The 21,470-nt window shown below is 57.4% G+C and overlaps 1 protein-coding gene across 1 annotated transcript in view; it reads right to left on the reverse strand.

Annotated features, from left to right (window-relative positions):
* The window catches only part of LOC128980865 (SH3 and multiple ankyrin repeat domains protein 3-like), a gene marked incomplete at its 3' end in the record, with an annotated part of 226,171 nt that overhangs the window by 159,566 nt on the left and 45,135 nt on the right, over positions 1 to 21,470 (reverse strand). Inside the window, exons 4-9 of the mRNA XM_054399419.1 lie at positions 20,646 to 20,717; positions 15,920 to 16,028; positions 10,221 to 10,372; positions 9,024 to 9,191; positions 7,975 to 8,091; positions 6,839 to 6,916 (exon numbers count right to left, since the gene is read on the reverse strand). Coding sequence (XP_054255394.1) covers positions 6,839 to 6,916; positions 7,975 to 8,091; positions 9,024 to 9,191; positions 10,221 to 10,372; positions 15,920 to 16,028; positions 20,646 to 20,717 — 696 coding nt within the window. The remainder of the gene's footprint in view (positions 1 to 6,838; positions 6,917 to 7,974; positions 8,092 to 9,023; positions 9,192 to 10,220; positions 10,373 to 15,919; positions 16,029 to 20,645; positions 20,718 to 21,470) is intronic.

Genomic DNA, 21,470 nt, shown 5'->3' on the forward strand with positions numbered 1-21,470 from the left:
TGGAACCTCCTGGGGCCTACTTGGTGCCCCTTGGCCCTTGTCCTGTCCCTGGGCACCACTGAGCAGAGTCTGGCCCCAGCCTCTTGCCCCCACAGGTCCTTTAGCTCTTGCTGAGCATTGCTCAGATGTCCTCTGGAGCTGCTCTTCTGCAGGCTCTCAGTCCCAGGGCTCTCAGCCTTTGCTCTTCACAGAGCTGCTCCAGGGCCCTCAGATGGCTCCAGCCCTTGGGCTTAGAGGAGAACAGAGTAAGGAGGAGCTCATCAGCCATGGATGGATCCTCTTCAGCCCTCCCACTTCATCAGGGAGCAGAGCTTCATGGCTGGACTCCTTTCCAAGCTGCTCCCTGCCTTGCCCAGGCAGGCTCCCAGCAGGCTCCCAGCAGACTCTGTCTTTGCTGCAGGCTGCGGGAAGCTGGCACGGCCCCAGGCCAGTCCCAGCGCCGCCAGCCGGCAGATCCATCTGTGCTGCCACCCCAGCTGGAGCCTCCCTGTGCTACCACCAGACTGCAGAGATGCCTCTGGGGCTGGCACAGGGGTCAGGCACTCCCCAACAGCGTCACAGAGCCAGCAGCTCCAGGAGAGCCACAGGCAGGACTCCTGAGCCTGAGCTGCAGGGCTGAGGGACCCCAAGGGTCCACCCTGCCTACAAACCAGCCACGAGACCTGGGCACGGGAGACCACCACAGCTGGAGACAGACACCCATGGAGACACACAGGAGACCACCACAGCTGGAGACAGACACCCATGGAGACACACAGGAGACCACCACAGCTGGAGACACGCACCCATGGAGACACACAGGAGACCACCACAGCTGGAGGCAGCCATGGAGTCACACAGGAGACCTCACTACATCTGGAGACACCCATGAGAGTCATACAAGAGACCTCAGCACATCTGGAGGCACCCATGGAACCACACAGGAGACTTCAACACATCTGGAGACACCCATGGAGTCACACAGCAGACGCAACCCCTCTGCACACACCCATGGTGTCACCACCCAGCCATGGTGTCACCACCCAAGCATGGTCCTCAGCACCACATCTCTGTGGTGGTGAATCCCCTCCAGGCTCTCTGTATGTCAGCAAAGCAGCCTGAAGATGGGCAGATGGTGCTGTCATCTTCTCCAGCCAGAGTGCTTCTGAACCTTGACAGCTTCTGGGGAACAGAACCAACCCTTAAGAAGGCAGCTTGGAGCCATGATGCTCAGGAAGACTTTGAGGAGCAGGAGGAGATATGTGGCCTCCAGCCTCTGAGGAGTAAGCCTCCTCTCTGCTGGTGGTGTGGTGGGCAGCCGTGCAGGTTGAAGTGTGGTGGCCTGGGGGCGACAATTGCCATGAGGTTCAGAAAGGTTCTGAAAATGAGCTGCAGCTCCCTGCAGAGCCCTGAGGTGGGCTGGTGGCACCTCCTGAAGGCTCAGGAGAGAAGGTTCTGCCAAGGGAGGATGTCAGCTTTGGCCAGAGCCATGCTGGCATCTGCAGGGAAACCTCCTCCCAGTGCCACAAGCATACCTTGAAAGACATCGAGTCCTGGTGACCTTTCACTGAGGGCTCAATGCAAGATCCATGAGCAGCTGAGACACGAGAGAGACAGCAGGGAGGATACTTCCTGGGGGGTCATGATGGATGGTGCCACCTAGAGCAGGTGGAACAGGAGAGGGAAGGACAGGCTTGTCCTCTCAGAGAAGAGCTGGGCAGCTGGGGCTCCGAAGGATGGTCTCAAGGGCATGAGCAGAGTGCAGATGGGTGTCCAGAGGGGTCCAGAACTAGAGATGGATCTGCCAGACCTTCTGAGGGGCTACCAGGCTCAGCCTGAGGGATGGGGAAGTGCAGGGCTGCATGTGCAGAGCAGAGGCCTTTGGGTGACATCTGTCATGGAGTCCAAGCACAGCAGGTCAGGGGAGATTCCAAGTCAGCAGCATCACCTGCATGAGGGAGCCGAGGGGGCATCTGACTCAGGATGAGATCAGGCTCACACTGGAGGCTGAAGGAGGAGGGGGTGGGAGCCAGGAGGCCAGAAACCTGCTCAGTGCTTACCAGAGGAACTCCACATGGAAAGAGAGACACCAAATCCCAGGGGCACAATGGCCAGGGGGGGTTGGAAGGTCTCCACAGAAGGAGACTCCACAACCTCTCTGGCAGCCTGCTCAAGGCCTCCAGCAACCTGACGCCAAACAAGTTGCTCCTGATGGAACCTCCTGGGGTCCAGCTGGTGCCCCTTGTCCTGTCCCTGGGCACCACTGAGCAGAGTCTGGCCCCAGCCTCTTGTCCCCCACAGGTCCTTTAGCTCTTGCTGAGCATTGCTCAGCTGCCCTCTGGAGCTGCTCTTCTGCAGGCTCAACAGCCCCATGGCTCTCAGCCTTTGTTCCTCAGAGCTGCTCCAGGCCCCTCAATGGCCCCAGCCTTTGGGCTTAGGTGCACAAAGAGCAGAACCCACCAGGCCCACAGTGCAATGGGGACAGTGTTGTGTGGGCACCAGGAAAGGGCTTTGCCCAGGAGAAGAGCTGAGTGCAGGGCCAAGCCCCAAGGTAGCTCCATGCATGGAGGCTCTCTAAGCCTGGCCAGGAAAGGTCCCTGAGCCCCCCTTCAGCAGCTGTAGGGCTGGCTTGAGAAAGCAGGAGGAGACATCCTCAGGCAGAAGCAGTCTGGCAGCCAGCAGGCAGTGGTCCTGCTGGAGAAGATCTGAAGCTTGCAGGAGAATCACAAGCTGCAAATGAGTCAACAAAATCACGAGGTGGCGGAAAAGGGAAAGCAGCCCAGGAGCCACAATTAGCAGCCTCACCTCCACCACCTCTGGTGCAACCACTCCAGGAGGGACCAGTGGAGCTCCAGCTGGAGAAGGCCACTTTTAGGAAAAGAAGGCAACAAAAAGCTGTGGGAGAAGCCAGAGGGCATCCAGAGCAATGGTCAGGTCATGCTGGAAGGCTCTCTTTGCAGGAGAGCCTCTGTGTGCTCTGGGGAACTGAAGATCAGAGTCACAGGATCACAGAATGTTAGGGGCTGGAAGGGACCTCCAGAGATCATCCAGTCCAACCCCCTGACAGAGCAGGATCACCCAGGGCAGGTCACACAGGAACACATCCAGGTGGGTTTGCAAAGCCTCCACAGAAGGAGACTCCACAACCTCTCTGGGCAACCTGCTGCACCCTCACAGGGAAAAAGTTTTCCCTTCTGTTCTTGTGGCACCTTCTCTGCTCCAGCTTATTCCCAGTGCCCCTTAACCTGTCCTTGGACATCCCTGAGCAGAGCCTGGCTCCAGCCCTGCACATCTTTATCCCCAGCCATGAGGGCAGCCCTCAGATTTCTCCGTTCCAAGCTCCAAGCCTCAGCTCCCTCAGCCTGGCCTCACAGGAGATGTTCCACTGCCTGCAGCACCTATGTGGCTCTGTGCTGGACTCTCTCAAGCAGTTCCCTGAGGTCCTTCTTGACCTGAGGGTCCCAGAATTGGACACAACATTCTAATGTCCTTCTAATGCACCCCAGGACAGCAGGATGCCCATGGGCGCCTTGTTGGCTCAGGCATCCTGCTGTCCACCAGCTCCCTTCCCTAGGGCTGCTCTCCAAGAGGGCAGCCCCCAACCTCTCCTGCTGCATGGGGCTGCCCTTTCCCAGATGCCACACCCTACCTTTGGCCCTCTTGTGTTTCATTCCTTTTCTCCCCACCCAGCTCTCAGCCTGCCCAGGTGTGGCTGAATGGCAGCACAGCCCTCCTGTGTCAGCCACTCCTCACAGTTTGGTGTCTTCAGCAAACTTGCTGACAGTGCTCTCTGTGCCCTCAGCCAGGTCCTTGAGGAATATATTGAATAGTCCTGGTCTCAGTATAGACTCCTGAGGGACCCCACTAGACACAGGCCTCCAACTGACCCCCCATTGACCACAACTCTCTTGACTTCTTTCCTTCAACCAGAGGTGGCAAGGGTTGAGCCAAGTGCAGGAAAAGTGAGGACAGAAACAATCTGCTCTCCAGAACCATGGAACAGGCTCAAAATTCAGTGGCAAAGACCCAGAGAAATGTTTTGAGTGCAGGCAGCCATCAGGGCAGGAGCAGACCCCTCAGGAGGCCAGCACCAGGCACAGAACTTCCACAGAGCTGGGGATGGGCAGAAGAGCCCCAAAACCAACCTCTGAGGCTCCTGCTCTGTCTTTCTACTCTCTTCTCCAAGAGGGCAGCTAGCTCTGGATGAGGAGAGCACAGGAAAGGTTGTCCACCAACTTTGGGGTCCCAAAGAGTCGTGTCCCCCACACCCCCCCCAAACTTTCTTCTCATCCAGAGCATGTTGAGCATGCAAGAAGCTGCCTAAGAAATGAGGTCTCCTAGCCTGCTGTGAGAAGAACTTTGGATGAGGCTGGGGAGCTTTGGAAGGATGATGTCTGCAAACACTGAGTATTGAACCTCAAATCCTGGGGTCAGCTTTGGACCCCTCCATCCAAGAAGGACATGAAGGGGCTGGAACAGGTCCAAAGAAGGGCAACAAAGCAGGGGAAGGGTCTGAAGAAGAAGGAGTAGGGTCTGGAGAACTTGTAAGGAGCAGCTGAGGGAGGTGGAGCCTGGAGAAAAGGAGGCTGAGGGGAGACCTTCTGGCTCTCTACAGCTCCCTGACTGAGGCTAGAGCCAGGTGGGGGTTGGGCTCTTCTCCCAAGGAACAAGACAAGAGGAATTGGCCTCAGGTTGCCCCAGGGGAGGTTGAGGTTGGCCATGAGGAACAATTTTTGCCTCTTGAGTGTTGTCCAGGCCTGGCCTAGGCTGCCCAAGGCAGCGTAGGAGTCCCCATCCCTGGAGGGGTTTCAGAGCTGTGGAGCTGTGATGCTGAGGGCCATGGTTTAGCAGTGCACTTGGCAGTGTTGGGTTAATAGTTGGACTCCATCGTCTGAAAGGTCTTTCCCAGCCTAAACAATTCCAAGATTGCATCAAGTGCCAGCCAAGAGCTGTTGGAGGCAGCTCAGGTACAAAGCTGTCTCAGGAACACAGAGATGCAGGTTGCCAGAAGCTGGGGAGATGCTCTGGGAAAGTTCTCACCCTAAATGCACCCTGCTCTGGTACTGCTCCCTGCTACCAATCACACAGCTGAGACCTCTGCCAGCAGCCCTGGCCCAGCACCCTGAGTTCCAGGAGTGGGGGTCAAGCCCCTTGGCAGCAGGAACTCAACACAGCAAGAGGTCAGAGCCAGCCCAGGCTGATTGCCCCGGGGCAGGTGACTGAGCAGATGACAAGCCCTGACCCCTCTGAACATCTCAGGGCCTCCTGGAGTCACCTCAGGTCACCCACACCAGGCTAGGAGATTACAGCAGCCCTCAGACTGCCAGCAGTGCCCTGACTGGAGGCTGGCACCAGAGGTGGTTATGAAAGGTCCAGCAGCCACAGGCCTGCTGGATAAGGGCTCAGCTCTCCTCTGCCACACTGGAACTCCCTTGTGGGAAGGCAGCAACCCACCACCATGGCCCGGAGAAGATGAGCAGGTGAGAAAGTGTCTGACTGCAGAGGACAGTGACCTACCAGCAACGCTGAAGCAGCCCCAGGCACGGTGTGGGAGATGATCTTCCCTTTGAAAGCTGGGAGCTGACCACAGGACAGCAAATCCTGGGTTGGATTTGCCCATTTAGCCTCACCCCTCCAAGAAAAGGGGGAGACCGTGATGGCTTGGCCATCATGAAGACCCCACCAAGACTCTGCAGGAGCAGGAAGCCTTTCTCTGTCTCCACCACCACCTCCCATGGCCTGTAGATGCCCACAGCAGAAGGGCTGCCCCATGTCTCCAGCTTCTTGACTCCAAAAGCTCAGCTGAAGGAGGCAGCAGCAAACTGTGAGAAGCCCTTCCCTGGAGATCCCTTAAACCAGAGCAGTCAGGTGGGGACCATCCTCAAGTCCCAGTCTCTGAGCAAAGCAGACCTTGCCACATCCAACCCACCAGCCAAGGCAGGAGATAACATGGAGCAGCTAGAGGAAGGTTCTGAGCTGAGGTGGGTTGGTGGAAGCCCACCACAGGTTGAGCTCAGTCAGCCTTCAGCATTTGCTGTGCTTAGCACGGTCCCACCAGCACCTTGGCGGTGGGAGAGCTCCACACCACCACCAGCCACCCAACACCACCTGGGAAGGGAGCAGAAACTTCCTCTCTGTGCTTTTGGCACATAGATGACTCCCAGCTGTGGCTCCCAGGAGACCTTCCTGTGGCCTTCCAGTATCTGAAGGGGGCTACAAGAAAGCTGGGGAGGGACTTCTTAGGGTGTCAGGGAGTGATAGGACTGGGGGGATGGAGCAAAACTAGAAATGGGGAGATTCAGATTGGATGTCAGGAAGAAATTCTTCCCCATGAGGGTGGTGAAACACTGGCACAGGTTGCCCAGGGAGGTGTTGGAAGCCTCATCCCTGGAGATTTTGAAGGCCAGGCTGGATGTGGCTGTGAGCAACCTGCTGTAGTGTGAGGTGTCCCTGCCCATGGCAGGGGGGTTGGAGCTGGCTGATCCTTGAGGACCCTTCCAACCCTGACAGTTCTGTGATTCCAGCAGCTCCAACCAGCCAACCAGCAGCTAACAGGTGGCTTGGCCTCACCTTTAATGATGTTCAGCTGGTCCTTCTAGCCCCCAAGACAACAAGCAGCACAGCTTGTGAGAGAGGTGGTCTCAAGTCCCCACAGCTCCACAAGACCCTCAGCTGTGTAGTCATCTCCTGGAGCCACAGCAGCAGTCGGAGCTCCTCACGCTCAGCACCATCTCCACTGACTGGGTCCCGGTGAGGACACAGCAGGTGCTGCAGGCTCTTTTTTGGGGACAAATGTGCCCAGTTGGCATTGCAGTGACTTCAGAGGCTAGCTGAGGTGCTGGCAGGCCCGGGGGCTCACCTGGAAGGCCGTCTGACTGTTGTAGTTGCGGATCTCCTTGCTCGCCCCACGGAAGAGGAGGACCCGGGCGCAGCTCTCCTGTGCAGCCAAGCAGGGAGAAGAGGAGGAGAGCAGTCAGCACCAGCACGGGCTGGTGACAAAGCAGCAAAACACACAGTGCCACTATGCTTGGAAAGCCTCCTTTGGGCAAGGGCAAGCCCCCAAGCTGACCAAGTCCACCCAGTCATGTGCCAGCTGGCATCATGGCCGTGCCCAGGAGCACAGCTCTGGGCACCACACCTCCCCAGGTGCCTCCAAACGATGCAAGCTCAGCTTCTCTGTGAGACCTTCTGCTCCTGGCTGCCTCTCCCTGCCCTCCCTGCCCAGTGAGCAGGCTGCTGGCTGCAGGAAGTCCTTGATGTGCAGAAGGCTCCTAACCACCTCATCAACCTCCAGTCAAAAGCCGCCAATCAGCTCCAGGTGCCCCTGTCTGTGGCAGAACAGTGGGTATGTGTCACCGTGTGTCACAGCATGGACACCTCAGAGGCTGACAATCACCTTGAAAATCCAAACCCACAAAAGGCAGAAAAACCTCTAGGAGGGAACAAACCCTGCAGGAGGAACCTTTCAGCTCTGACCTCCACACCTCAGAGAGCAGCAGGACTGTAAGATCAGAGAGGGTTTCTCCACCACCCTCCACCTCTCCTGAACTTCAGGTTGAGTGAGCACACAGAGAATGGAACAGGGATGGTGCCCTGATGGCCTTCTTCAAAGCTCAGAGGTCAGCAGGAAGGATTTAGGGCTCTTGGTGAGAAGAGCAGCACCACAACCCCCCCACACACACCTTGCCCAGAGCAGGGTGGCAACTAGCAGCCCAACTAGCAGGCTCCACCCAGCAAAACCATCTTGGGAATGGGAACAAATTAAACCATAGAGCCTTCTCTGGCCACTTCCCTGCTGAGAAACCCAAACCCAAACCCAGGTTGGCCCTACAGACAGGAACAGCTCATCACAGGAGGATCCAACCCAGAAGAACCTCTCTGGGCTTGGGATGCAAGAGCAATGAAGAGGTGCTCCTCATAGTGTCAGTGCTCTCTGTGTCTCAGCCAGGCTGGTGCCCCCCCCAAAAGCTGGTCCTCAGCTGCCCCCACACTCACCTGGTTGTAGAGAGCACAGATGTGGAGGGCAGTGTTTCCTGAGGCATTCTGAGCAGCCATGTCAGCTCCATAGAACAGGAGGTGCTCCAGGTGCTGGACGTGGCCGTAGCGACACGCCTGGCCCCACCACCACGAGGGAGAAGAAAGAGACAAGGACAAATCAGGGAACAGCAGGAAGCTGGTGCCTCCTAGAACATCTCTCTGCTGGACTCAAACTCCTCTTGAGGTGCACACCCAGAGGTACTGCTGCTCTCTACAGCAGCATCTCCCTGACCTGGGCCTCTAGAGCAAAGCTTGGCTGAGCAGCAGCTGCACCAGGACCTCCTGCAGGCTGTTGGCTGTCTCACCGTCCTTACAAACCTTGAAGCATAAGCAAGCAAAGAGAAGGGCAGCAGCTCCACATCTCTAGGTCAGCTGGTGTGGTGACCTGGGACCCAGCAGCCCTCCAAGGTCTGCCAAAGCAGTGGAGGGTGGAGGCAGGGAGGAGGACAGTCATGAAGAACATCTCTTGCTCTTCGTCCTCACCTCAGCTGCCTTGCAGGAGCTGACAGCTGGCTGCTTCAGGAGCCCACCAACTAAAGACAGCCTGGCCTCCTGATGGCCCAAGCCAAGGGGACTCTAAGCAGAGACATCACCTCCTCCCTTATCCCAAAGGGTCTTGCTCCTGAAGCACAAAGCCACCTCAGATCCCCTAACTCACAGCCCACATTGCTTCTGTGCCAGGTCCACCTGTCCATGTGGAAAGCAGGGACAGATCCACCTGAGACTGGAAATCAGGATGTCTCAGGCATTGGACCAAGCTCCCAAAGCATTGTCCTACGAGCCAGCCATCATCTGAGGAGGGTCTCAGGCCAGAAGCAAAGAGCCTGAGCACGGCCCTGAGATGGCACAGAGCTGGCACAGCCATGGTCAAATCCCACAGGCTGCTCACCCACCAGCTGGCCACCCATGCTGGGCAGTGTCTCTACCACCCAAAGCACCCAAGGGGATGGAGTGATCCCTTCCAGTGGCAGGAGGACAGAGGGCACCCTGAGCAGACCCCATCCCACCTGGTGGATCTCCTGCCAGCCGTTCTCGTCCACGCAGCCCAGCCGGGCGTAGTCATGCAGCAGCAGCTCACAGCAGTAGGGGTCCCCCCCCACCATGGCACTGTGGTAGAGGGGAGTCAGCCCTCGACTGTCCTTGTAGTCAGGAGAGGCACCCAGGTCCAGCAGGGTCTGCAAGAGAAGTGTCCACCTCGCCCTGCAGCTTCAGAGAAGGGCAAGCAAGCTGGGGAAGGGTCTGGAGAACTTGTGAGGAGCAACTGGGAGCTGGGGTGGTAGAGTCTGGAGAGAAGGAGGCTGAGGGGAGAACTTTTGGCTCTCTACAGCTCCCTGAAAGGAGGCTGCAGCCAGGTGGGGGTTGGGCTCTGCTCCCAAGGAACAAACAATAGGACAAGAGGAACTGGCCTGAGGTTGCCCCAGGGGTGGCTGAGATTGGCCATGAGGAACAAATTCTGCCCCTTGAGGGTTGTCCAGGCCTGGCCCAGGCTGCCCAGGGCAGTGTAGGAGTCCCCATCCCTGGAGGGGTTTCAAAGCTGTGGAGCTGTGTTGCTGAGGGCCATGGGTTGGTGGTGCCCTGGCAGTGCTGGGCTGATGGTTGGACTCCATAAGCTTCAAGGTTTTTCCCAACCTGGAGGTGTTCAAGCGCAGGCTGGATGCAGCCTGGAGCAACCTGGTCCAGTGAAAGATGCCCCTGCCCATGATGGGAGGGATGGCACTAGATGACCTTTGAGGAGGAGGCCCTGAAAGACCTTTGAGGGGTCAGCTCTGGATGACCTTTGAGGGGCTGGCACTGAATGACCTTTGAGGGGTTGGCACTAAAAGACATTTGAGGGGTCAGCAGTGGACAACCTTTGAGGGGTTGGTACTAAAAGACCTTTGAGGGATCAGCACTGGACAACCTTTGAGGGGTTGGCGCTAAAAGACCTTTGAGGGGTTGGCCCTGGATGACCTTTGAGGGGTCGGCAGTGGACGACCTTTGAGGGGTTGGCGCTAAAAGACCTTTGAGGGGTCAGCAGTGGTTGATTTTTGAGGGTCAGCACTGGATGACCTTTGAAGGGTTGGCTCTGGATGACCTTTGAGGGGTTGGCAGTGGTTGATTTTTGAGGGGTCAGCACTGGATGACCTTTGAGGGGTTGGCCCTGGATGAGCTTGGAGGGGTGAGCAGCAGGCAAGCCGTGGGCAGTGCGGCAGTGCCGTGCTCACCAGCAGGGCGGTGTGGTTGCGGCAGCGCACGGCGCGGTGCAGGGCGGTCATCCCCTCCCGCGTGCGGAAGTCCAGGTGAGCTCCACCGTTGCGCAGGGCCTTGATCGTCTCACTGCTGAGCTCCAGCTGGGCTGCCGCCGTCAGGGGACACTCTGTGGGACCCCGGGAGACAGGGCTGTGAAACACCAACGCCAAGGGACACCCGGCCTGGTCTCCAGGCCACTCCTTAAAGAAGGACATGGAGGGGCTGGAGCGGGACCAGAGAAGGGCAACAGAGCTGGGGAAGGGTCTGGAGAAGAAGGAGAAGGGTCTGGAGAAGAAGGAGAAGGGTCTGGAGAAGAAAAAGAAGGGTCTGGATAACTTGTGAGGAGCAGCTGAGGGAACCAAGGTTGGCACCAAGGGACACCTGGCCTGGCCTCCAGCGAGGCCAGGTCCTTCCCCCTGTTCCACCCAAGGATGCTGTGCCAAAGCCCAGGTCCACCCCCAGCTCTGTGTCGCCATGGGCTGAGCAGGACAGGGGCTGCCTGCGAGGTGTTCGTGGGAGTCCTCTAGAAGACAGCAGGAGGAACCTGGTGGCAGCTCAACCAAGGGCAGAAGAGCCATCTCTGGGTCTTGTGCTACAGCAATGAGTTCAGCTTTGAGCCACTCACTCCAAGAACATTGAGGGGCTGGAGTGTGTCCGGAGAAGGGCAACAGAGCTGGGGAAGGGTCTGGAGGAAAAGGAGAAGGGTCTGGAGAACTTGTGAGGAGCAGCTGAGGGACCTGGGGTGGTTGAGCCTGGAGAGAAGGAGGCTGGGGGGAGACCTTCTGGCTCTTGACAGCTCCCTGAAAGGAGCCAAGTGGGGTTGGTCTCCTCCTCCAAGTGATGGAACAAGAGGAAATGGCCTGAGGTTGCCCCAGGGGGGAGGTTCAGGCTGGCCATGAGGAACAATTTCTGTCCCTTGAGGCTTTACCAGGCCTGGCCCAGGCTGCCCAGGGCAGTGTAGGAGTCCCCATCCCTGGAGGGGTTTCAAAGCTGTGGAGCTGTGGTGCTAAGGGCCATGGGTTGGTGGTGCCCTGGCAGTGCTGGGTTGATGGTTGGACTCCACGAGCTTCAAGCTCTTTTCCAACCTAAAGCCTCATGAAGCACACATCTGGCCACACCAGATGGACAAAGAGGAGAAGAAGGGGGTGAAAAATCACAGTCCTCATTCCATGTCTGCCCACAGCAAGGTGTGGAGAAGGGGCTGCTCCTCAGGGGGAGCACAGCATCCCAAGCACCACCACCAGCACCCACAGGGTAGTGCCCAACAACACAGGAGCACCTGTGAGCAGCACCTCACCCTCCCAAGGTGACATTTCACCTCAGTTCCAGCCCATGATGTCTCCTCAACCTCCAGCTGTATATCTGCTTCAGCTGCCACCAGCTTGCTTGGATCAACCAGGTTGAAAGCAGCCAAGATGAGATTTGAACCCAAGGAGGACAAGGATCATAGAATCATAGAATTGTCAGGGTTGGAAGGGACCTCCAGGATCAGCCAGCTCCAACCCCCCTGCCATGGGCAGGGACACCTCACACTACAGCAGGTTGCTCACAGCCACATCCAGCCTGGCCTTCAAAACCTCCAGGGATGAGGCTTCCACCACCTCCCTGGGCAACCTCTGCCAGTGTCTCACCACCCTCATGGGGAAGAACTTCTTCCTAACATCTAATCTGAATCTCCCCATTTCTAGTTTTGCTCCATCCCCCCACTCCTATCACTCCCTGACACCCTAAGAAGTCCCTCCCCAGCTTTCTTGTAGCCCCTTCAGATCCTGGAACGCCACAAGAAGGTCTCCTGGGAGCCTTCTCCTCTCCAGACTGCACAACCCCAATTCTCTCAGTCTGTCTCCAGAGCAGAGCAGCTCCAGCCCTCTGCTCATCCTCATGGCCCTTCTCTGGACACCTTCCAGCACCTCCAGATCCTTCCTGGAACAGAGGCTCCAGAACTGGACCCAGAGCTCCAGGTGTGGTCTGAGCAGAGTGGAGCAGAGGGGGAGAATCCCCTCCCTGGCCCTGCTGGCCACACTTCTCTTGCTGCAGCCCAGGGTGTGATTGGCTTCACAAACCACAGGACCTTCACCCAGTACCTGCACCATCTGACCACAACTCCTGGCTCTGACTTGCAGTGTTAAAGCCAAAACCATCATCAGATCCATCCTGTGTGACCATGAGCTGGGCAGGTTGTGAAACAAGGAACTGCCCTTGGTCACCTGGATAACTTCACACAGTCACAAAGGCTGGGAAAATCCTCCAAGACCACCAAGACCAACCTTCTACCCAAGACCTCCATGACCACCAGATCTTGGCCCAAACTGCCACTACTTGGTTTTTGAACCCCTCCAAGGACAGCACTGAGTCTGACCACAGGAGAGGACCAAGCTGCCCATGCAGAGGCTTCTCCTAGCAGCAAGCAAGAGGTGGTGGGACACCACAAGCACAGCCAGCATTTCTCCTCAGTAACTTCTGGCTCTCCTCACACCATGCTGGGGGCACTTTCCCACTGTTGCCCGTGGCTGTAGAAGACCTCTTTGTAAATGCCCCCAAGTCCTCCTGCTGCTTTCCAAAAAGCCCAGCAAGTGGAATGTCAACAGCCCTGAGCTGAGCAGGATCAGATGGGAAAACCACCCACAAACAATTTCTGCCTCTGCTGAGACCCTATCCTGCGCTTCTGGGACCAGCTTTGGAGCTGCCTGCTGCCTGCAGGGACACAGGAGCCACCAACATGTCCTGACACCATGAGGGTGGTGGAACAAGTTGCCCAGGGAGGTAGTTGAGGCCCCATCCCCGGAAATCTTCAAGGTGAGGCTGGACAAGGCTCTGAGCAACCTGCTCTAGTGGAGGATGTCCCTGCTGACTACAGGGACTTGGACTGGGTGAGCTTTGGAGGTCCCTTCCACCCAAACCATTCTGTGATTCCATGAGAGGAAGGTTGGAGAAAATCCCTTCAAAGAAAGAGTGGAGGAGCTTGGCCTTTCTTTAATGAAGGGAAGAAAGAGGGAATGTTGCCTGGATTGCCATGGATAAACTCCTCCATGTGGAGTCAGGGCAGCACCAACTTGCTCCTTAATCTGGAGCAGGAGCAGGAGACAGCTGGAAGCTGGAGCACAGCACTTCAAATGCCACCAGAAAGTTAAGTAGAGAGACATTAACGAACCAAGGCAGCACAGGCAAGGACCTGCTGCTCCCCCCTGCCCCAGGCAAGACTGACACTAGCTGGAGAACATCTCTGAGCTTTGTTTAGGCAACACACACAGGCAGAGGGTGAGGAGCATCCTGTGGGAGGTTGGGTTGGATGTAGGACACCTCCAGCTGGACTTAAATCCAGGGACCCACAACTCCTGACCAGCAGGTTCATAGATTCCTAGAAAGGTTTGGGTTGGTAGAGACCTTCAACACTATCTAGTTCCAACTCCACTGCCATAGGCAGAGACACTTCCCACTAGACACCTTCCACCTTGACCACCTGAGCATCTCCACCACTTGGCCACTGAGGAAAGACTGTGAGAAGTGGCTTTGCTCACCTTAAAAGAGCAACTCAAAGAGGGTGGTGGTCGATTCTCCCACCAGCCCATCCTGGGAAGGTCAAGGACATCTCCTTCCTTTGCCCCCCCCAACAATGCTCAGCACCTCAGAGCTTGTTCTTGGTCCTCTCAGCACAGAGCAGCACTGGGAAGAGTCTTGACTGGAAGTAGGGTTAGAAAACCCCTTGGGTTGTGTCACCCCCTCCATGGCCACCAAAGAGATCAAAGCAAGCAATGATGGGCTGGACTTGCACAAGATTCAGGACTCCTGCAGAGGGTTGTCCACTCTCCTTCTGACCCAGCAACTCATCTTCATCACTGCTTTCACCCTTGCTTCCCAACCAGATCCAAGCGACTGCTTGGCTCAGCTGCTTCTCCTGCCTTCTCTCCTTCTGTGTCTCACAGTGCTCAAGAGCCTGCTCCTGCCCCTCTGTGGAGTAACAGCTGGGTTCAAAACCCCGTCAGACCCAAACCTCTCACAGCATTATCCAGTACCTGAAGGGGCTCCAAGAAGGCTGCAGAGGGACTGTCTGCAAAGGCCTGCAGGGACAGGACGAGGGACAATGGTTTGAAATGAGAGAAGAGCAGATTGAGATTGGATGTGAGGAACAAGTTCTGCACCATGAGGGTGATGGAACACTGGAACAGGTTGCCCAGGAAGGTGGTTGAGGCCCCATCCCTGGAGACCTGCTCTACAAGGCTCTGAGCAACCTGCTCTAGTGGAGAATGTCCCTGTTGACTGCAGGAAGGCTGGACTGGATGACCTTTTGAGGTCCCTTCCCACACCATTCTATGATTCTATGATCTTCTCCAGAAGCTCTCTGCAGTGTAACTCACTCTGGGAAGCTGAAGCAGCTCCAGAAGAGAGAAGAGAACTTTCTTGGTAAGGAAAGATCCCTCCAAATGCTTGGAAGGTCTTGGGCAAGGCCAAAAGGCACCTGGAGCTGAGCTGCAGGGTGGGCAGCCCTGGTGCTTGCATGTTCTCAGGGGCTTTTCATGGGAGCAGCTGTTCCTCAGGACACCCTGGCAGGTTCAGACAGAGGTGACACCAATAATCAAACAGCACAGACACTCCTGGGCACTGCTCAAGGGCTTCCTGCCAGGCTTTGGCTGCCCCAGGTGGCATCTACCCAGCTGAGGAGCTGGCAGAGGTGGTTGGCATGGAGGGTGAGAGATGGCAGTGGTGACTCCACCACCAGGTCTTGGTGCTGAATTGTGCCTCTGGGCACGTGGAATTGGCAAGTGCAGAAGAACCCAGAGCTTCACAACCAACCTGAAAGCCACCCCCCAGCAGAACCAGGGACACAACAAAGTAACCACCAGCCTGGGAGCCTGCTCAGGGGTGGGAAGATGCCCACCACACCAAGACCAACCCTGCCACAGGCTGCACCAGACTGCCTCACTTCAGCACCACAGCAGCAGTGACTCCTCTCAGAGGAGGACAGGAGAGGAGAGGTCTGTCCTCACTGCCCCACCAGGAAGGGTGCTGAAATCTGAAACTCACTTCTCACCACCTGAGCCCTGCTGACGGCCCAACAGCCACCAGACTTCTCTGGGGTGATTTCTGCTCACAGAGGGAGAAGGGGAAGAAATAAAGGAAAAGAAGAAAACTAGGAAAATTGAGGGAACCTGAGGCCAAGATTTTATCTTCTGGACCCCCTCCAAAATCCTTCTTAGACCTCCTGACTGCCTCCTGGGCAGCAATTTGCATCCTTCCAGCCCCAGAGACAGCCTGAGACAGAGGACCAGGAGCCCCAAAGCCTCTCCTCTAAGTCCACTTCCAGAACCCACTGACTGTGGGGTGGCCCCACAGCTCCTCCACCTTCTGCTGTGCTCCCAGAGTCTGTGTCCTGACCCCCAACACCACCTTCTCCTGAGAGCCTTCATGCTTCCGAGACCCAAGGTTAGAAGAGGACACCCCACTGAAAAATGATGACCTTTGGAGGTCCCTTCCAACCCAGACCATTCTATGAAATGCAGCTTGACCCCCCCCCAGCCTTCCCTTGTCCCAGACCTTTGGTTTCAGACACCACATCACTTCCCCCAGAGGCCTCCAGACCATCCACCCCCTCCAAACTGCCATAGTGTCCTCTGGACACTCTCAGCCCCAGCCCTGCTCTGCCACCCACCTTCCTCTCATCAGAAACCAACCTCACCTCCAGTATCTGGATCATGGAAGTTAGGGTCCAGTCCCTTCTCCAGCATCCTGCAGACCTTCTCCACGTTTAGCATCTGCACATACTCCATGAACTTCTTCAGGTTTGCCTGCAGCCAGGACACAGGCAGGAGAAGACACAGCACACAGGGTTAACCCCCTCAGCATGAAGAAAGAAGCCACCAGAGCCCCTAGGCCAGGCAGGAGGCACCCCAAGGCAACCAGCAAGCACAATGGGGCAGCACTCACCAGAGACCAGGGCCCCTGAGGGTGTGCCACAAACCCACATGGCCCTTTCCAAATCTTCCCCTCAAGGCTGGGGTGGGCACATCAATTGGGTATGGATGGTGTGGTGCCCAGCTGAGCAGACCCAACACTGGGCATCTTGTGGTGGGTCCTAAACTCATTCTAAGGATGTCTCACAGCCACCTGCCTGGTGAGCTTCCAATACTTCAAAGCCCAGATGAAGCTCCTCAGGCACTTGTATGGTCACTCTGTCTGCTGTTAATGAGCCTTCATTCCTGGTGTGACTTTCTAGTTTTGATCAAAGACCAACCCTTCCTGTCCTAGGAGGACCAGGAGCCCCAAAGCCTCTGCTCTAAGCCCACCTGGTTCTTTGTGGGTTGGTTCCTTGAGGGTTCTTTTTAGTTTCTTTCACTTTTGGACAACTCTCCTGATTTTATTAAATGTCCGGACTCTGGAAACTGCCAATAAGGGACAGCAGTGTGAGAACATCCAACCAGTCCAGATCTTTCACTGCAGGCTGGCTGGGGGGTTGAGGAAAGGCACCCCGGAATGAGCCTGACACAGCAGAAGCTCTGAGCCATTGGCTGAAGGACCAGCTCCAACCAACTGGTCAAGGCTCTTTAGCATGAGGCTTGTGGAACACTGTAACAGGTTGCCCAGGTAGGTAGCTGAGGCCCCATCCCTGGAGATATAAGGGGCAAGAGCCAAGAGGAGCAGGGCTCCACCATGGCTGATCTTTTGGTGCCAAACACAGCCCTGCTCCTCATCCTCACCAACCCATCCATCCCTGGGTGCTCCACACATCCCTCAAGACCCCACCAGCTCAGGTAGGGGTGCCAGGACAGAGCCAACACAGCCATGGGGCAAAGCCCATGAGCAAGGATCACAAGATCACAGATCCCAGGATGTTAAGGGTTGGAAGGGACCTCCAGAGATCATGGAGTCCAACTCACCTCTTCTCCACCCCAAACTCAGCTCTTCTCCTCCTCAAACTCACCTCTTCATCTCCCCAAACTCACCTCTTCCTCTCCCCAAACTCACCTCTTCTCCTCCCCAAACTCACCTCTCCTCTCCCCAAACTCATCTCTTCCTCTTCCCAAACTCACCTCTTCCTCTCCCCAAACTCACCTCTTCCTCTCCCCAAACTCCCTTCTTCTCCTCCCTGCATTGTGCAGCAGATGTTGTCAACCCAACCCAGTAGGTGATGCCCCATGAGTACCCCCACTCAGAATGACCCAAATGGCAGTGACAGTGCCCCAGAAAGCCATGCTAGTGGCCACAGGACACATGGAGGCACCAGCCCAGGCAGGGTCACCACTCCTGGTCCCTGCCCTTGAGGGTGGCAGCTCCTTTCCCACCCTGGCCCCTGCTCTAGCAGCTCTAAGCATTCTCTTGGGTGACAATGAAGTGGTGAAGTCCCCGGGCACGGCAAATTATTTTTGGGGCATTGCTGAGGGATCTGGTGTGAGACCTCAGCCAGCTGGACCTTCTTTGTTCTTCATCTGGAAATGAAGGGCAGGCATTGATTTCCCCCTAGAGGGAAATTCCATGCCTGGCCTCATCAATGCCCATGTGGTGCACAGCACCATGGGGAGGAGCAGGCATCTACAGAGGGACAGCAGGGGATGGAGTGGGACTGTGCATCCCCCTTTGGGTCCTGCACCCCAGTTCCATGTCACAAGCACCATTCAAACAAGCCTGAGAGCACAGCACCTCAGCATGGTGGGGTGGGAAGGGACCTCTGGAGCTCATCCAGTCCAGCCTCCCTGCTCCACCAGGGGCACCCACAGCAGCTGGCCCAGGGGCACAATGCCAATGGGGGGTTGGAAGCTCTCCACAGAAGGAGACTCCACAACCTCTCTGGGCAGCCTGCTCCAGGCCTCCAGCACCCTCACACCAAACAAGTTGCTCCTGATGGAACCTCCTGGGTTCCACTTGGTGCCCCTTGTCCTGTCCCTGGGCACCACTGAGCAGAGTCTGGCCCCAGCCTCTTGCCCCTCCCCTGTAGGTACTGATGAGCAGTCCCCATGTGGACAGTCCATGGACATCTGCCTGCAGCCCCTCAGGGCAGCTTCAGCTGGTTTGGTCACCTCAGCTCATTCCTGACAAGCTGCTGCAGCCAGACCTGAGGTGCCCAACATCTGAACCACCACCAAGGCACAGGGCCAGCAGGGCAAAGGAGGGGATTCTGCCTCTGTTCTGCTGGACAACCCCCTGCAGTGCTGGGGCAGCTCTGGAGTCCTCAGCACAGACAGGGACCTGTTGGAGCAAGGCCAGAGGAGGCCACAGCAATGCTGGAAGGCCTCTGCTGTGAGGCCAGGTGGGACAGTTGGGGTTGTTCAGCCTGGAGAAGAGAAGGCTCCAGGGAGACCTTCTGGTGGCCTTTCAGGGCTTAAGGAAAGCTGGGGACAGAGTTTTGAGCAGGGCCTGTTGTGGCAGGAGCAGGGGTGATGGTTTGGGACTCAGAGGGAGCTTCAGAGTGGAGAGAAAGGAGAAATGTTTGCCCCTGAGGGTGGTGAGAGCCTGTGCCAGGCTGCCCAGAGAGGTGGGAGCTGCCCCAAGGATGGCACCACCCCAGGTGAGGTTGTTTGGGGCTGTGAGCAACCTGCTGTGGTTGGGGATGTCCCTGCTGGCTGCAGGGGGTTGGACTGGATGACTTTGAAGGTCTCTTCCAGCCCAGCCCATCCTGTGACTCCCTGGTTGATGGCTACTACACACCTCAGGAGCTGCTCCCCAGCTGGCCCCATGCAGACATCTCCAGCCCTCCTTCAGGAGGCTCTGTCTCACTGCCCAGGCAGATGAGGACCATGAGTCACACTTCCTGGTGCCAGGGAGATGCTGAGAGCTTTCCACATCTGCTGCCTGGAGCTTCTTCTGCCACCAGGCAGAGGCCTCCTGACTTTTAACTTCCTGAGTCGAACCTGAACCCTGAGAAGCAGCATTTTGGTTCTCTGCCCACCAGACACTGAGGAGCTGCTCCTGCCCACCAGACACTGAGGACCTGCTCCTGCCCACCAGACACTGAGGACCTCCTCCTGCCCACCAGACACTGAGGAGCTGCTCCTGCCCACCAGACACTGAGGACCTGCTCCTGCCCACCAGAAACTGAGGACCTCCTCCTGCCCACCAGACACTGAGGGCCTCCTTCTGCCCACCAGACACTGAGGGCCTGCTCCTGCCCACCAGACACTGAGGACCTGCTCCTGCCCACCAGAAACTGAGGACCTCCTCCTGCCCACCAGACACTGAGGGCCTCCTTCTGCCCACCAGACACTGAGGGCCTGCTCCTGCCCACCAGACACTGAGGAGCTGCTCCTGCCCACCAGACACTGAGGACCTCCTCCTGCCCACCAGACACTGAGGGCCTCCTTCTGCCCACCAGACACTGAGGACCTCCTCCTGCCCACCAGACACTGAGGACCTGCTCCTGCTCACCAGACATTGAGGAGCTGCTTCTCCCCACCAGACACTGAGGGCCTCCTTCTGCCCACCAGACACTGAGGACCTGCTCCTACCCACCAGACACTGAGGGCCTCCTTCTGCCCACCAGACACTGAGGACCTCCTCCTGCCCACCAGACACTAAGGGCCTCCTCCAGCCCACCAGACACTGAGGACCTCCTCCTGCCCACCAGACCCTGAGGGCCTCCTTCTGCCCACCAGACACTGAGGACCTCCTCCTGCCCACCAGACACTGAGGACCTGCTCCTACCCACCAGACACTGAGGGCCTCCTTCTGCCCACCAGACACTGAGGACCTCCTCCTGCCCACCAGACACTGAGGACCTGCTCCTACCCACCAGACACTGAGGGCCTCCTCCTGCCCACCAGACACTGAGGAGCTGCTCCTGCCCACCAGACACTGAGGACCTGCTCCTACCCACCAGACACTGAGGGCCTCCTTCTGCCCACCAGACACTGAGGAGCTGATCTTGCCCACCAGACACTGAGGACCTGCTCCTGCCCACCAGACACTGAGGACCTCCTCCTGCCCACCAGACACTGAGGACCTCCTTCTGCCCACCACATGTGGAGGCTGCTGCAGACCAAGAGCACTTTTCCACTCCACATGGGGATGCCACCAAGCAATCCCTGAGCCAACACTCGTGGTGAACCCCTGCCAAAGCCAGGAGGCCATGCTGCAGGCAGGGGTGGGCAGCAACCCCTGGCTGGGGGCAGGAGAGGTCTGCTCTTCAGTGCCACCACAGTGCTCTGCAGGCACTCAGTGATTCCTCCACACCACACAACAGAGCTTCTCCCCAGCAGGCCATCACCACCTCCTCTGCCTCACCACCCGATGCCAAGCTGACCCTGCAGGTCCTTGACCAACACCACGCCTGTGTGGGTACCTGCCATGGCTTGATGGGATCCTTCAGCTTGCCCCCCAAGCCAAACCAAACCCAGGCTTCAAGGAGAGCCCAAAACCTGTGATGGGTCACCACCAGTGCTGAACGTTCTGGAAGGAGTTGGGAGCTACCTTACCTTGGTATGGAGCTTGGCAAACTGCTTGTCATCCAGCAGGGCCTGGGTGTAGACACGTCTCTTGTAACGGAACTGAGGGGAGAGCAGAGACAGCACATGGGCAGAGCCCCCAGAGCAGAAACAGCACATGGGACAGAGCCCCCACAGCAGAGACAGCACATGGGCAGAGACCCACAGCAGAAACAGCACATGGGCAGAGCCCCCAGAGCAGAGAAAGCGGAGGGACAGAGCCCCCGAAGCAGAGGACAGCAGAGGGACAGAGCCCCCAGAGCAGAGACAGCAGAGGGACAGAGCCCCCGAAGCAGAGGACAGCAGAGGGACAGAGCCCTCAGAGCAGAGACAGCAGAGGGACAGAGCCCTCAGAGCAGAGACAGTAGAGGGACAGAGCCCCCAGAGCAGAGACAGTAGAGGGACAGAGCCCCCAGAGCAGAGACAGCAGAGGAACAGAGCCCCCAAAGCAGAGGACAGCAGAGGAACAGAGCCCTCAGAGCAGAGACAGCAGAGGGACAGAGCCCTCAGAGCAGAGACAGTAGAGGGACAGAGCCCCCAGAGCAGAGACAGCAGAGGGACAGAGCCCCCAAAGCAGAGGACAGCAGAGGGACAGAGCCCTCAGAGCAGAGACAGCAGAGGGACAGAGCCCTCAGAGCAGAGACAGTAGAGGGACAGAGACCCACAGCAGAGACAGCAGAGGGACAGAGCCCCCAAAGCAGAGGACAGCAGAGGGACAGACCCCCCCAGAGCAGAGAAAGCAGAGGGACAGAGCCCCCAGAGCAGAGAAAGCAGATGGACAGAGCCCCCAGAGCAGAGACAGCAGAAAGACAGAGC

This window comes from Indicator indicator, chromosome 3, assembly GCF_027791375.1.
Source record: "Indicator indicator isolate 239-I01 chromosome 3, UM_Iind_1.1, whole genome shotgun sequence".
NCBI classification, from domain to species: domain Eukaryota; kingdom Metazoa; phylum Chordata; class Aves; order Piciformes; family Indicatoridae; genus Indicator; species Indicator indicator.